Genomic DNA, 16255 nt, shown 5'->3' with positions numbered 1-16255 from the left:
GAAATAGGTTGTTTTCTAGAGTAAGTGTAGTCTGTATCTTACTCTATTTCACTTGGATTTATGTTGTATAGAGTAAACCTGGTCTGTATCCTGCTGTATTTTAGTGTACTTCAATATTCAGGTTTTCTAGAGTAACTGGTTTGTTTCTTAAACTATCGTTTCGCCGATATACTGTATATGTTTAATAGGATAAAGTCATTTTCATTTTGATTTATATGTTTGAAGAGTAAATCTGGTTTGGAGCTTCTCTTATATTTCACTTTGATTTATATAGGCCTCTGGTATTGGATGGTAGTAACTGGTATAGTTTTGCTGTGTTGGTGACCTGTGATGCGGTGTTTCATTAATCTTGGTCAGTTTGCCTGTATGCATATACTTATTTTATTTTCTTATGTACAATCCAATAATCATAAGATGCCTTGTTCTGTGTAAACTCTCTCATTTGCAACAGAATGCTTTAGTTAGACAAAATTCTTCCACTTCATAGGGCAGTATGTTTATCCTGATGCTTAGCATTTACCATCATTCTGTTAAGTGACTCCTAAGTTTCAACATCTTGGCATACCGTTTACCTTAGTGAAGTTAACACTCTAGGTCGATGTTTTGCTCTCCGCCTTTTGTTTGTATACGTCCTTAACTTTCTTGTATTCTCTGCTTTTTTTTTAATTAATGCATATGTGTGAACATTTAGGGGACTGATGATGGTCGGTATCCTCCAGGATTGGAAGGAGTACCTGTAGACCAACGTTTTGATAAGGACAGGCTCTGTTCATGCTCCCTTTATTTGCTGATAAATTTTTCCTTGCAATATGTACTTATTCCTTCATGAATACAAACCCTTGGTCTTTACATATGGAAATACCTTCAGTGCAGCTGGAAAACTGGCCATTCAGACTAACAAGGTTGTTAGGTAGTTAGCTATCGGATGGTTGGGTGGATGATACTCGCCCTTCTGTTACCCAGTATCTTCACTTTTGTCAAGGGGATTAACAGCCTTAGCGATTCTTTTGTCCTAAAGGGAGAAGTTTATTAAATGAATTTCATTAATTGCACCCTCTGGGAATGTGTCATGTTTTTTTGGACTTTCCATATTTCATGTTTTTGTTGTATTGTAGGATTATCAAGTTTTTGCAAGTGTACTAGTAGTGTGGGTCATTTACACAAGCCCTTGGGCTATTCACTGTTTGTGACACCTATCTTTGTGTAGGCCTCGGTGTACATGTCAGGATTGTCTATGTATACTGTTATTCATGTTACTCATAGCATTAATTACTTTGTTGTTTATTTACTGTATTTTCTATATGTTTTGTGCCTTCCTCTTATGTATATGTAAATGAAATTTGTCATCAACTGCAGTGTTTTGATTATGTAAATTTATTACTTTATGTACATAATTCTGGTACAATGTGTGTTTTTAAATTTCCACTTTATATTCATAAGTGATATTGTGTTATCTATCTTTTGTATTCACTTGTCTTGCAGTTGGCAATTTTCTAATTTTTTGGATTTGATGAATGGTATAGCAATTAATATTTTGCTCCTGTTTTCAGTGTTTTAGTCATTTTTTTCATCTGCTGTATAAATTGCTTTGCTGTGAAAGTCAGTCCCATACCACTGAACACTTGGGGAACATGTCCAGCAGAGAGGTGTGAATTAGGGCGCAGAATTGTGAGTATTTAGCGTAAATTCTTTTTCCCATTCACATCTTAGTATGCATAACTTCATTGCATTTGCCTTTGAACTATTAAGTAATTCAGTTTATCCCATTATGTATTGGTATATATATTCCACTTTTGAAATTGATTACTCACCTGTTCCATTTCTCAAGAATGGTCACTTACCAAATTAAACAAGTATCACAGTAAAAAATCATATTGAGAGGTATTCTCAATGGTCTGTAGCAGTAGCTTTTTTAGCTCCGTTTTCTCTTGTCAGGGTCTCCTTTGCTTCCAGCAATAGCCTTTTTGAAGGAACACTCTTTTTGGTTGTTGCGTGTGAGTCCCGTTACCTCTTCTTTCTCTAGTTCTGGTTGATGTTCCCCTTCACATGCTCCTTTAATGGGCTGCTGCCTTGCAGGAGGAGTATAGAAATCAGCTGAAACAGTGTCTATTTTTATTGATTCAGGAACATATTCATTCTTTCTGTAAATCTTCAACTTAAATCCCTTACGGACAGAGTAAACAGACCTTAAATTCATGAGGCTTCATCAGAAAGCAGTAATGAATTTGACCCTTTCTTAAATATTTGAAGGTCAAAAGATCCCACAATTGCACCGGGCAAACTATTTCACATTTTAGATGTAGCTGTGATAAAATTCCTAGCAAACTGAGTATTATTAAACCTGATACTAGCAAATGACACACTGTATATAGCAGCAGCTTACCAAGTGTTGTGAGTAAACACAGCTAGATCAGGTAGAGGAGTGCAGAGGATGTTTGCTCTTGTAGTATTTTTATGCAACAAACACAATGAACTCGCTTTACATCTATGTCACAAGTCAACATTAGCACCTGTTGGAGAAGGCTCTGCCTCCACGCCTAAGTCCACCACTGCCTCAACAGGAAGAATCAACAGAAGCACAGAAATGAAAGCTTTTTGCTTTTCGCCTGTAAGATATGGCAGTGATAACAAAACATAGAGGTACATGTCATGGAATCCTGATCCAAAGTTTGGAAAGATCCAGTCAGATTCAAGAAGGAGACAATAGCAGGAATTAAATGAATTTAGATTCAGATACAGTTTGTGAGATTAGGATGGTATCCAGTCATGAAGGATTGGAACTGTGGTGGCCATCATTCTGAAGAGACTTAGGGTAAGCAACTTAATAACAAGAGACCCCCACTAGAGACAGGGAATGTGCATTGTCTCACTTTTGAGACGGCAACAAGAACACTCAGATGTGACGAGAGACAGCCAAAGGGCCCCGCAAGAGGACCACATCTACGTGGATTACTTTGTATAACCATAGTAGCAGAGTCAGACTTGAGACAAAACTCAATACAGGACAAGAACTGCACCCTGAAACTGTGGAAGGAGAGATCTGGCATTAATTGTAGAACATTAGGTCAGAGCAGCAGACCATCAACTAGTACTTCCTCACTAATATGGCACAGACTCTGACTCATACCACTTTCCGTTCTTTCTTCTCCAGCAAGATTTGCTTAGCCCAAAACACTTGGAAGTGCATACAGACACCAAGTAAAAACAAGAAAATGCTCACCTTTGCCAGATTTACACTAGTTCCTGCCACCCCATACAAACAATACTCTACCTTTATAAAGTGAAAGCTCAGATTTTGGATCGCCTGGCAACCTATTAAGGCAGTAATTGGTGATGGTGATGTGAAAGAGTCATCCTCCCAGCATTGCAAAACCTTTTAATTTTGAGATGTTGGACTGGATTTATGGGGTGCCTACCGTACCTAGAACATCCTTATAGATATTAGAGAAAAGATTTTAGGAATGTTGTCTGCGAGGATGTTACGATAGGTTAATATCCCTTCAACTCTTCTCATTTCCAAATCCTCATGTCAGTAAATTTTATCATAGTAGCTCAGTAATATTGCCAGTAACTCTCCACTGAGTTGATCTCAAGTTCAAGCCCTGCCCAGGGTGTAATTAGAATTTCGTTAGATAAGCCCATGTTGTCCCTGTGACTAATGAAAGAGAGTTGCGTAAGTCTACCTATCGAGTTATCAGGAGTTATTTACCAAGCTTCCCTAAGCTTCATGTAGGGAAAGATGGGCTTTAATACTGATCATGTTTGTTTGGTCTCAAGGCACTGTACAACAACAGCACAATTTCTTCATCAGTCCCTTTGTGCTCTTTGGTGACTATAGGACTGGAACTTCTAAATGGGGCACTCACTTGCTTCCATCCTTTGATCACTTTCTGTTTGCTGCTGCCACCAGCAGGCTGGTTTAATTATATTCCAGACTGACAGCATCTGGGGTGTGGATGTCATGTGAGCAATCTTCACATAATTCATCTTGATGATGAGGATATTTTAGATTAAGCCAGTTTTGTGCTGGCGTGGGGTCTTGCTCTTAGAGCACCCTATAAATTCACCTTGAACAAAATGCTTCTTTTGGGCTTTTCATATTTTCAAAGGTCAGACAAGGGGTAATACATTAGCATTTGTGTTAAGACTACACTACAACAGTGAATTTTCTCAGCATGGATTACTAGGTAATAATGAAGACCCCTATGAATGGTCTTCTCCTTTTCATAAAGGGTTTTTCACTTTTGGGCTTTGCCACTGGGCTAACATCACAGTGTGAGCCCAGGGGTAAGTCAATTGTGCAGGGTAACTTCCACTGGCCACAACAGAGATGGTATGCAAATCTTTCCCATTTCATTAGTCTCCCCTGGCAAAATTCTGCTGCTGTAATAGATATAATTGGTCTTTCACCACCATCTTAGTTAACAGATCACCTTTTGCTTGGTATACATTATTGTGCATTTTGATTTAAGTATAAAGCAATAGTTTGTATGTTGTACATACAAAGTATTTTGGAAGATTTTCTTACTTTCATCCCTAACTATGATCTGACACCATTAATTGAAGCTTTTAGTAAATTTAAAACACAATAAGGCCAATTTCTTCAGTTAAAATAAAAACTCCCATACAGGTGAGCAGCCCGAAGAGATTACAGGACTGTTCTCATGATGTAAAGTTAAAACACAGTGCACTTGAGACATAATTTTATTTTCTTTACAAAATTACATGACACAATACAAACCATTACATTATAGCAACTTATACATGTACTGCATTAAAATAGTCCTATTTATTCTATATTTAACAGTCCAAAAAGTAAATAAATCTCTTGGTGCAAACTGACTTATATGAATGACTAGAAAAAGGGGCCAAGTACTTTAACATAGCCTCTGATTCCTTGTTTGTACCTCAAGTGAGAGGATTCCTGACACAATAACCTTACTAGTTACCTTTTTTCTACCTTGAAAACTATTACTTATTTTTCTGTATATTTCCTCTATTACAATAGACTGTACACATAAGGAAAATTTATTCATTTCATAAACAACAGCAAGCATATTACTGTACTTTTGGTCACAAGGGTGAGGTGCACATAAAAAAAAGAAAGAAATAAAGAAAAAGAAACTGAATAACAGGCAAAACCAGAAAAAATATAGCAAGTACATGCATCAAATTACTTGTGACAAGAGGATGGGGTGACCTACATCACATATGTATCTAAGGACATCAGCTATTTGTACCAAAATAATCCTAAACTAAGCTTGCACAATTATAACACAACCGAACCCACACCTGGAACCATCCCCTCATTAAAGAAAATATATGAATGAGGAAACTTTTCAAGTTAATTCCTTTTGATGTATATGTTTATAAGCAAGAATATTTTCATTCCATTTTGAATCAAGAAGTATTGTGGTGTTCACAAGTGAAACCTATGAACACTTGACTGTCCAGTGTTTTAGAGTACTGTTTTATTACATATTTTACTCTTTTTTTTTTCTGATTTTACATTGTTTTGAACTGTCTCGTGAAATTTCCTCAAAATTATAATTTATTACACTTATGTATGCACAATTCTCAGGAAAGGTACAAGCACTGAAGTCGTATTTTGTTTATAAAAGTAGACTTCTTAAAGATATTCATTCTTACCAACTGCTGTGAAATGTGAAATGGTGCAGAGAATCACTCTCAAAAGAAAAATTTTTCTATAACCTTTTCCAAAGGAAAATAAAAAAAATACAAATTTTTACCTTTGCTGCGATGTCAGTAATAAGCTTTACTAAAAGTTTCATTCATGGAAATAAAAAATAAAATAAATAAAGTCCCAGGACTATGTTTCACCTGACCGAATGCAAAGTTGGGTATTTTTGTGCAAATTACCATTAACACTAACTCATTCCTTACCATATTTTAAAAACTGTAAACATCTCCATACTGTAAAGGAGCTAGTGAACACTGATACAGTACACTTACATGAAGTAATTTTACAATTATGTACAAGCATTTTTAATAAAAGGCAATTATAATCTGTACAGCATAGTAGCTTGGCTTTACTATTATTCGATGAATCAAGAAAATTACGATCAGCATTACACGGGGAAGATACGAAACTAACATTGCAACAACAGTGTATCCCAACTGTATCACAGAGATAGCAATTGTTTACTTCTACTCTTTTTGTTTTCACTCTGGAAATTTCAAAATTAAATATCTTACTTTTGGTTAGTCTAAATTTCCTCTTTTTCTTTTACAAATCAATATTGCATTATCCTTAATGAAAATATTGCACATAATAATTAAAATTTTCTTTGTAAATCTACCATCTGAAAATGAAATAGAAAAAATTTGAGCCACCTATTAGTTATTTCTTTAAAATCAACATTTCCTCTCATAAGTATTACAATCTTTTATTACAGATATTTGATCTATGCATGGTACATATTAATAAAAGATGGCAATACAACACAGCCAGTGTATAAATACAATGTATAAATGTTCAGTCCAAAACATGTTTCTATGCACAACACTGTTACCTTCAACACCTTCCACTATGCATAATTCTGACCAGACGTGTAAACTGAGAAATGTCTACAAAAAGAAAAGGATATTTTGAGTTCAAGTTTATAGTGAATTTAAGTTTGAATACAACTTAATCAAAAGCTGTTGTAGTTAATTCAGACTTTATATATATCATGAGACTTTATTTTGATATGCATAATAGTACCAGTATACAATTAGCACTTGTGTTGTGACACATACGGAAGGCATTAGTTCTCTGGCGAGTTGTTCATTATTAATAGCAATTGTGGAACTAAAAATTTACATCAAAATTACAAAAAAAAAAGGCTGAAATCTTTCAATGTATTGTGTGCAAAATATTGCAATTACCCAAAAATGGTAAAATTTATGTAAAAATAAATTTCTGTATATATAGATATATTGTATGTACAAATGCACAATATATTAAGAGCATTCTGCTTCCATGCAAACTTTCTCCAACAGATTTTGACTATGGATACTGTACATGTACGAAAACACTGCAAGTCAAGTTGATATGACAAATCAGACACTATACAAAGACAGTGAATATCTATTGTACAAGTTGATGTATCTATACTTAAAAGTGGTGTACCTCCCATCTGGGTGATTTGAGCTAAACAATACCAGGAACTGGTTTCCTGCTCCGGGAAATTACAATATCAAGGCAAATAGAGAAAAACGAAGCAAACCTTGAAAGTTGTTTCATTAACTCAGTGGTCTGGTTAATGATGATAAAAAGCTTCAGGTTCACAAAAACAATCAACAGTAACATAAATACTGTACACCAAATATAGAAATGTAATTACCAAATATATTACTGATTTAAATTTGAATGGGCTGGCTACAAAAGGCAAATATACTATAACATAAGAGAAACTTGACAATCATTAAAATAAAGCCATGTACTTATCCAAATGCTGATGCACCAATCCAAGAGCACTGGATGAGATTCAGCAAATGGTACTTCCCAAACCTTACAGCGAATGCAAAGGTTACGAACCTTAACTCGGTTGTCTGGTTAATGATAAAAATCCTGCAAAAATGGATGAATCGATTTGTGACCTTTGATTATATTGTGACATTACAGCAACAACAACCACAGGGATAATTGAATCTTGTCAGTATCAAACTCACATTTCAGTTAGTACCCCTACACAAAAAAGTACTTCTTCCTACCATCACCAAATGAACAAGTAATCAGGAATAATCTTTGGACTGATACTCTTTATTTGTAGCCTTGGGGCTACGTCTTTGGCTTACAATGGTGTAATTTAGAGCACAGGTAGACTACTTACAACTTTCATACTGAGAGGAGTGGCTTATATATGTTGGCCCTAACATACATAAACTTATTTTTTCTTGATTTTAGGTTACAGTATTTACAAATTTTCACTTGCGGAAAAGATCCAGCTTGAATAGTAGCTTCTGAAGAGCTAATCAAATGGAAACTGGACCAGTTGTCATATATTGTATCATGATGACACTGAATCTAATGTCTAGTATTGCCATGAGAACATATATAAGCCATGCAATACTGAAAGCAGATTATCATATGGCAGTCATGTCCATTGAAATTGAAAACCTATTGTACTGCAACATAAACAGGTATATGTTGTGCTTTGACTAGCCTACATGAACTCCATTACACCATCAATATCTAAAAAGAGAAATAATGTGAATTCTGTAAGTACCTGTAACTTACACAGAACAGGCTCTCATTATTACAGATGTATCACATTAGTTGAAAATATTTGCTTGACTGAGAACACAAGTTGGCTATCTTTTGACTGTAAACCTTAGCATAATGCAAAAAAAAATGCAACATAATTCATCTGAATATACTGTACAATTATTTACAATGTTGGCCTACCTAAAAAACCCTTTGATTCTTTATTTGCATCATGTATAATAAAAATCTGCAGCATACTCTGTAGCTACAAGTAGTCTCAATTAGAAGTTACTACACAGTCAAAATAAACTTACTGTACTACATAATTACTTTTGGAAGTACCCCAGTACTTATACAGACACCATATTGCCTGTTCGTTTTGACAAGGAAAAAAGACAATGCTTGTCATTTTGAAATCAGGAATCAAATCTATCTGACACTTTCAAGATGAATTTTATACTATATCTCTGCATATTTCATATATGCTAAAGTCTTATTTCTCTTAATTTGTAAGGTAGCAATATATTTGCATAACAGTATTTATTATTGCTATACAGGTAAGACAGAGAAATATCAAACTTGAATGTCTGTATAGGTATTACTGGTACTTTCTACACACACTGTGGTCACAAAGTATGTGAAGCCAGCGAGGCTTCATATTAAGCACCTTTATATCTGACTGAACTACACAGACATAATACAAATGGCTAGTAGTATAGAGGATAGGCTATGTAATACAGTGCCTTGCTTTACAGACTGATCCTGAAATCCTTTGAGAACCAACCTCTGTTCCTCTGCAATTCTTTTCATAAGAGATTTGCCTAAGGTGGCCATCTGTGTTTACCACAGGCTTACTATTTACAACATAGTTAACCTATGGTACTATCTTTCAGTACAGAAAACATTTCTATATAATTTACATTTCACACTGCAAACTGGAAACCACTGATTATCACCTTCATGTATCATTATTAATATATCAACATAAAAATATTTGAAGACCAAATTCACTTTTTCTTACCACCTCGGGGTTTTATGGATTCAGAGATGTGCCATAGTGCTTCTTCATTCAGATAGTCATCAAAATTATTGAAGAAAGCAATAATCTTTTCATTCTTCTTGAATGGATATTGACTGAAATTAAAATAAAAAATGTTAATACATTACTTTATAATAAACTTTATTAGTTTTGATGATGAATGTAGTAAAGAATTCAGCACTAATATTAAATGCTGGAAAAAAAAATAAATGTGGTAATACGTACACAAGGTGATTCGACTTTCAGTTGTTTTTGGTTAACCATTATAAAAATACTGGATAATGACAGCAAGAATATTACATGAATACAAAAACCCTTAAGTAACATGAAGAAAGTGAGAAGCACTGGATATTTTAATACACAGCTTGGAAACAATAATAACCAGACGATAACAGACAAGTAATATCATAAACAAGAAGGATATTTGCATATACTGTATACAAATACAGATGTAAATAAATGAGTGTGATACTTACCATTTCTTAAATCGTTTCATATTATCCAGAATGTTGTACTGCTGCCACCGTTTAGAAAAGTTAACATTTCCATCTGGCATAAACTGAGTGTTCCCAATATTGACAAACGTTAAATCTTGCAGAATCAGCCCACTGTAAATTGAAAATAAAGGTAAAGGTAAATTCATCTAAATACTAAAATATGGGTTTGAAGTTAAAGATACTGTAAAAATAAACTAGGTAACACCAAATATTGCACAATATTATACAGAGGAGTTTTTGTCTTGCTACTGGACTGGGGACATAAGTACATTGCATTTACCCCTTACAGGACAGTATAAAGATTTAAGTAGTAATGAAACGTACATTGTATAAAATCTGGCTGGAACAGCAAACACTGAGAGCTATATCTTCATGTGCATATGTTTGGACATATAGATTTGGCCAATGTATGTAAAATTATATCTTCCTAGAAAGCTAATACTTTCAGCTCTCTGATATAATCACAAAAACTATCTTCAAAGTCATTAAGTGAACATAAGGTTTTATATACAGATTTTTTTTCTTTTTAGTGCTAATATACCTTAAATATTTCTGAATTATAGGAAAAAAATATTCACATTAAAATGAGTTTCATGCAAAATGTGTCACATCCTCTAAAATTAATTACATTCCAAAGTACCAGTCAAAATGTTTCCACATGTCAGTTGTCTTGACAAAGTAGGCTACAACTTTTGACTGAAATTTACTTGTGCAGTACTGTACTTTGCCAGTATCTTTTTCTTACTGTTTCATAGTACAAAACTTCTTGAATCACAGGAAGGGCATATACAATATTTAGTCTTCAACCTTGATAAATTATGAAAATGTCACACACTCTTACCTGCACTTTAAGAAAAACATTTTGTCATTGCAACTGTCTTGGCAAACTCAAATTTTTTCTAATGAATTACATTTATAAAGTGCACTGATTGTACTATACTACTTTGTGTTTTTTCATTCTATAAAATATTACAAAAACATTCCAAAATATATATTCATATATTTTGGGCTCAAAAATATGAAGAGTAATTAAAATGCGTTTCCTAACACTACCCAGCTATGAGATACATTTTTATCCCTTCTTTCAAAGCAATAACAGAAGTTAATGCTTCATTTCTAAGGTGGAATCTGTCTACCAATAGCAAGACCACCAAAGATTTTCAAATACACAGCAGGGCACCCATTTTGAACAGATGCAACTGTGGCTTTTTGGATTCTGCTTTAAGTCGTAATTCTTGCCTTTCAAGAGGTAAGGGTTAAAATACCATACACTATTGACAGTTCTGTAAATACACTGGTTCCCTGTATTTTCCACTGTATCACTCTAAGGTAGTTTCATGTTATGAATTCATGCAATGTTTGAGAAAATTCAATAAAACCTTGAAAATTCAATAAAATCTTAATACTACAATTTGCATGGTAAACAGAAATGACTGAAGGTTAAATGATTTGGTGATTCGATGCCCCTTCATAATATTAGCCCACTAAATTGTTCTGGTTCAATTTCCCAAGTGGCCTAGTACAAACTAAACATAACAAACCAACTCTTTCCCAAATACCAAACACAGTTTGATCAACCTACTTACCCCACATAATATCTGATAGAGAAGTCTCATGTAATATTAAGCATATACCAGAGTTTTCTTATCAACTTATTTAACTTACGCCTGAAGTATTTATCTTATTTTTGAAAACTGTAAAACTTTCTAAAAGCACTGAACTGATACCCACCAAGTTTACTACATATTTAAATAAAAATTTTAATATTTAAGATTCTAAAATTATGCCTTGTAATTATGAAAAAAATGTTTAAAACTAAAACTTACATATAAGGAATGCATGGAGGTGAAGTTTCTGAAAGTGCCTGTCTGTAAGCTCTGAATGCACAAGAGGAATCTATCAAAGCACAGTACTCCTTCAAACCATCAGTAATGTTCTTCTGCCACTCCAGCCTTCTGATAGGGGCAGAATCTAGTGCAGACAGGATGGCTAAGTAAGAGTTGAAGTTGTTCACATTTCGTAAGTGTTTCATGATCTTTATAAACTTCATGACACACTTTTCTCGATCTCGAGCATCTTCTTGTTCCAGTATTCGAGAACGTGCCCAGTAAGACATTTTGTTAAAGTGTTCAGTGAATGTTGTGAGATTTGGAGATTTTTCTTCATTTTGTTCCTGTGCCCAGAGCAAAACTTCAGGTATTTCCATGACATCAAACAGTTCTGCATCCAATAAAGTCATCTGCTCTGCAATTTCTCTGGACTTGAATTCTAATAACTTTGCTTGTTTCGTTGTAATACCTAAAGATGCTATGCAAAGACTTTCTTTTGGAGCATGATATCTTTTCCTTGCCTCCAATTTTTCTACAATCTTTTTTCTAAGGGCTCTTGCAAGAAGTAATTCACCACGACACAGTAAGTTGTATTCAAAAGTTGTTAGTGTTTCCAGTGTTTCCATATTTAAATCTGTTATAGCCAAATCATCCACAACTCGTACCAGAAGAGAAAATGCATTACGGGCAGCTTTCTGTCTTTCCATGTCCGATGTCTTGATAAATTTATGATAACGATTTAAGAGTTTCTCAATAAGGAGTCCAGGAGAAATGAAAGTACGGTATGTTGTTAAAAAGGCTTCTTGATACAAGAAATCTGAAACATAAGATAAGCACAAATAAAAACTTATTCTCATCAAGCGGTAATTACCTCTATGAAAAAATATTAATATCATTGGTATTAAAAAAAAGAGAGTATCAAAAAGTAGAAAAAACTATAAAAGGAACTAATTAGATTTAAACTATCAAAGAAATTCAAATTAGCAACCATCAAGTTACAGAAGTAAAATTTCTTTGATGACAGCTAATTCTCCAGGTCAAGGTTGTAGAAAAAAATTTCTCCAAAACATCTTGCCATCTTTCATTGTGGAACATACTAAAACTCTTGCAGCAAAGAGTTAAACTCTTGTAGCGAACACCAGCAGTGTTACAATTCCAAGAAGATTTATGTATGTGAAACTGGAGAAACTATAGCTGTGTTAATATGTTGAGCTCTAAACCAAATTTTAATGTTCAGCTGTTATGTCTGAGTAGCATAAAGGTTCTACATTTGAATTCCAATACAGGAACACTAATTACATGACATATATTCTAAGAATTACATTTTAGCAATATTGTGAAAGTTCTACGTACAAATTAATATCCAAGCATAAACTAAAAGATTTTTATTCCAAACACTGGTAAAAATACAGCAAATAATATAAATTTGCTACTTTATATAGTGAAACCTTTACGCAACTAAATACAGAGAGAAAACTAAAGCTTACCTTGATATGAGAAATTAACTGTAATGAGAATTTTGGAAAAAAATACAGAAGAAAGGTACACTATATCTCTGGGATTACCTCTGAAGCCTTATCCTCCTCTATGCTTAGTTTCTACAATCAATGCAGTTGTCCACCATTTTTTTAACATTCAGCTACATTTATTACAATACAGACTTGGAAAACAAATGATGAAGACATGATAAATAGACATGCATTTACAACAGTAACACTTCCACAAGTCTTACCATCACTTTCCTCATCTTCTGTTTATCATGAAAAGAAAGACAACATAAAAGATTTTACAAGGTGCACTAGCACTGAAAAATCATCACCATTACTCTACAGAGTAGACTCCTTTTGGCTTTTGGTGTTTTTTCACAAAAGAGGGCACAAAAAAATGGATACAAATGCTATGGTAATAAAAAAAAATCAGGTGTTAAAAAGAGCCTAAGCATAAGCAATGATAAAGGAAAAACAATAGCAAAACAAGGTTTTTGCATCATTCTACCAAGTGGGAATACAATCTTGCATAGCAGCTATAGAATGTGGAAACAAAATTAATATAAAGTCTCAACACTTAAGAACTAATCTTTAATTATAACTGTAATCATTTTTACAGTTTCTTGCAATGTTTGATTTAATAACTTTGTTGCATTCTTATATATGACTGCCAAAAGAGTTAAATGACTATTACATGCTTTCCAAACATGGTTTTTCCAATTCTATCACAAGATAATAACCCAATAACTGGCCATGGTGCAAGAGGAAATAAAATCATCCGATGCTTCACAAGCCATTCTATGGAACTATTGAGACAAGTCCATGATAACTACTATAGTTTTTGGGTTTGTGCATGCCAATAGTCACATATCATACATACCTAACATGACCATAAGGGTAATACTTCATGGGTCCTACTGAAGGTCTAAAGAAAACGGCATCGGAGCAACTTTCATAAAATGATGAGGCAACCATGAATATTTTTTGGCCAGGACTGTAATTTTGTTATAGCCACACAATTTGAGCTCTTTCAAAAGTTTTCAGTTACAAGCACGAACCAGCAAATACTTACCAGAATACTAAAGTACAGTTAACCTGTAAAAATTCTAACCTTCAAATATGATTCTAGAATAACATCCTTACTCACCCCTTTGATTAGCCTTTGAAGCATGAACAATAAGCGCATCCACAGGACCACCTCTTATATCTGGTCCTTCTTCACCTTCTTTTTTGTAAATTAGGTACTCTGTTACATCAAGAAGATCCAGTGGACCTTCCTTTTCATCCTCTTCCTCTAGTTCCTCTTCTTTTTTCTTCTCCTCTACAACTTCCTCATCCTTCCTCTCTAATGATTTTCTGTCAACTTCCACAACCTGATCCCTGATCAACACTTCCTCTGGTTCATCTTTCTCTTCGGTTGATTTTCTATGGAAGCTGAAATGGCAGAGAAGGGTTAACACCATTACAAGAGAGGAAAATAAAAGTGATATGCTGCATTGTCTTACATCATTTAACAATCAGCAAGGTTAGTAAAAAGGTTTTTAAATATAAAAATTCAAATAACTTCCATGATTGATAAACAACTTTTATTTTACTAATGCTGTTCTGCCTGGAATGGTGCGGTGTTAGCCAAGAAGAGTCACCAATTTTGAGTTTTCATTACCAGTAAACATCAGGGAAAGTGCTTAATTATTATTTTTAACGTACCTTTATAGCTCAAATAACAGTGCAGTATTGTATTGTTTTTAGAAATTAAAATTAACTTTTCTAAACAATTTTTCATTGGTCTCACTACCTTTATAATTATCTACCAAGTTTCAATCTGTATATTTCCCTAATTCTGTCTTCCAGTATTTTCAGTGGACAATGCATTAAATTTCTTATCACATAGCCACTATTTAAAACATTTATACCAACTGCTTATTTAACTTCAATACAAATTTTACTCAATACAGTTCAAATTGTTCAACAATTTTTTTTTTAAATTTAAAAATGACAAAGTTCTCTATATATTCTGCAATTTTAGTTTTGCCACCTCAAGCTTTGCTTGTCTATGAGTATATAATCCTGCTTGACACATATAATTCATTATACTTCCTGACTTCTATACTACTGGTAGTTTTAGTGAAAATAACTTTGTATTAAGTGAGAATTTTTCCTATATACAATTTCACGTGAGAGAAAACACAAACCAGAAACTTACTTGATGAGGGAACTCTCTCTTGGGGCATCATTTGAATATGAAATAGGAATAAGTTTAGGTGTTGCAGGTAGAGACTGCCTAATAGTAGGGGCAGTCAGACGTTTATTCTGCTTTGGAGGTAGTTCTGGGGGATGCATTGAGATGTCCATCCTAGATGAAAAGAAAGTTAGAGAAGCAAGTTAAAAATTATGCTAAAAATACTGATGCATGTAAAAATGCTGCCACATAAGGAGAATATAGGCATTTCAGGTAAACAAAAATTAAATTACAGTAATGCTTACCCAGTGATAATTTCTGAATACTGTGCTGAATGAATCAACTCCAACTCATTCTCTTGTGTAAACCAGTCAGAGCTTGAGATGAGATGCATCTGGTGTACTGAGTGCCGCAGGAGTTCATTCTCATTGGGTTCTGCCACTTGGCCAAACAACTTCATGTAATCCATGACTGTAAAAAACATGATAAACTGAAAAAATAACAATTTCCCAAACAAGGAGTGTAGTATTGAAAAGTTAAATTCACAGGTAACAATTTTATAAAAGAAACCCCTCTAACAATGCAATTTCTATCAGTATTATTGACCAAATTTTGAAAACCAGTTGTTACTAAAATTTTAGATTTTCAATAATTATATTATGTGCCTATATATAAAACAGTTTCCAAGTTTCCAAATTTGTTGACTACTGATGACGGCATAAAAAATACTGAAAGACTGATAGTTTTGTTTACATTATATATAGAACATGTTAATAATCCTTAATGATACACTGGATTTCTCCAAGATGTATAAAGGTTTGAAGGCTGGATAACACAGTTACTGAATTTGTTGTTAGAGTACTGGATATTTACATAACTTGTTGGGTTATGGTTATCTCCAAAACTTGAGGATTTATTAAATATTTGTGATAAGTATTGCTATACTTCATTAGCTCTGTACATGAATTAGCTGTTCTAATGGCCACATTTCTAAAATTTTGAATTTATTTAGGTG

At 33.7% G+C, this 16255-nt stretch overlaps 2 protein-coding genes across 20 annotated transcripts in view; one reads left to right on the top strand and one right to left on the bottom strand.

Moving 5' to 3' along the window:
• LOC136842753 (protein catecholamines up-like) overlaps positions 1 to 16255 on the top strand; it is a 48057-nt gene that overhangs the window by 30175 nt on the left and 1627 nt on the right. The window contains exon 4 of the transcript XR_010854347.1: positions 1551 to 1668. The gene's annotated coding sequence lies outside the window, so the exon portion shown is untranslated. The remainder of the gene's footprint in view (positions 1 to 1550; positions 1669 to 16255) is intronic.
• C3G (C3G guanyl-nucleotide exchange factor) overlaps positions 4691 to 16255 on the bottom strand; it is a 310671-nt gene continuing 299106 nt past the window's right edge. For 13 of the 19 annotated variants that reach the window (XM_067110521.1, XM_067110524.1, XM_067110523.1 and 10 more), the window contains 6 exons: positions 15546 to 15711; positions 15265 to 15414; positions 14209 to 14495; positions 11572 to 12391; positions 9725 to 9856; positions 4691 to 9343 (listed from right to left, as the gene is read on the bottom strand). In XM_067110521.1, the coding sequence (XP_066966622.1) occupies positions 9217 to 9343; positions 9725 to 9856; positions 11572 to 12391; positions 14209 to 14495; positions 15265 to 15414; positions 15546 to 15711 (1682 nt within the window). In that variant the 3' untranslated portion in view covers positions 4691 to 9216. Of the gene's footprint in view, positions 9344 to 9724; positions 9857 to 11571; positions 12392 to 13306; positions 13325 to 14208; positions 14496 to 15264; positions 15415 to 15545; positions 15712 to 16255 lie in introns of all 19 variants that reach the window. The other 6 variants (XM_067110510.1, XM_067110514.1, XM_067110513.1 and 3 more) reach the window with 1 other exon arrangement.

Source organism: Macrobrachium rosenbergii, chromosome 10 (genome assembly GCF_040412425.1).
Source record: "Macrobrachium rosenbergii isolate ZJJX-2024 chromosome 10, ASM4041242v1, whole genome shotgun sequence".
Taxonomy (NCBI): domain Eukaryota; kingdom Metazoa; phylum Arthropoda; class Malacostraca; order Decapoda; family Palaemonidae; genus Macrobrachium; species Macrobrachium rosenbergii.
Note: the sequence above shows the minus strand (reverse complement) of the source record. Positions and strands in the feature narration are given on the sequence as shown.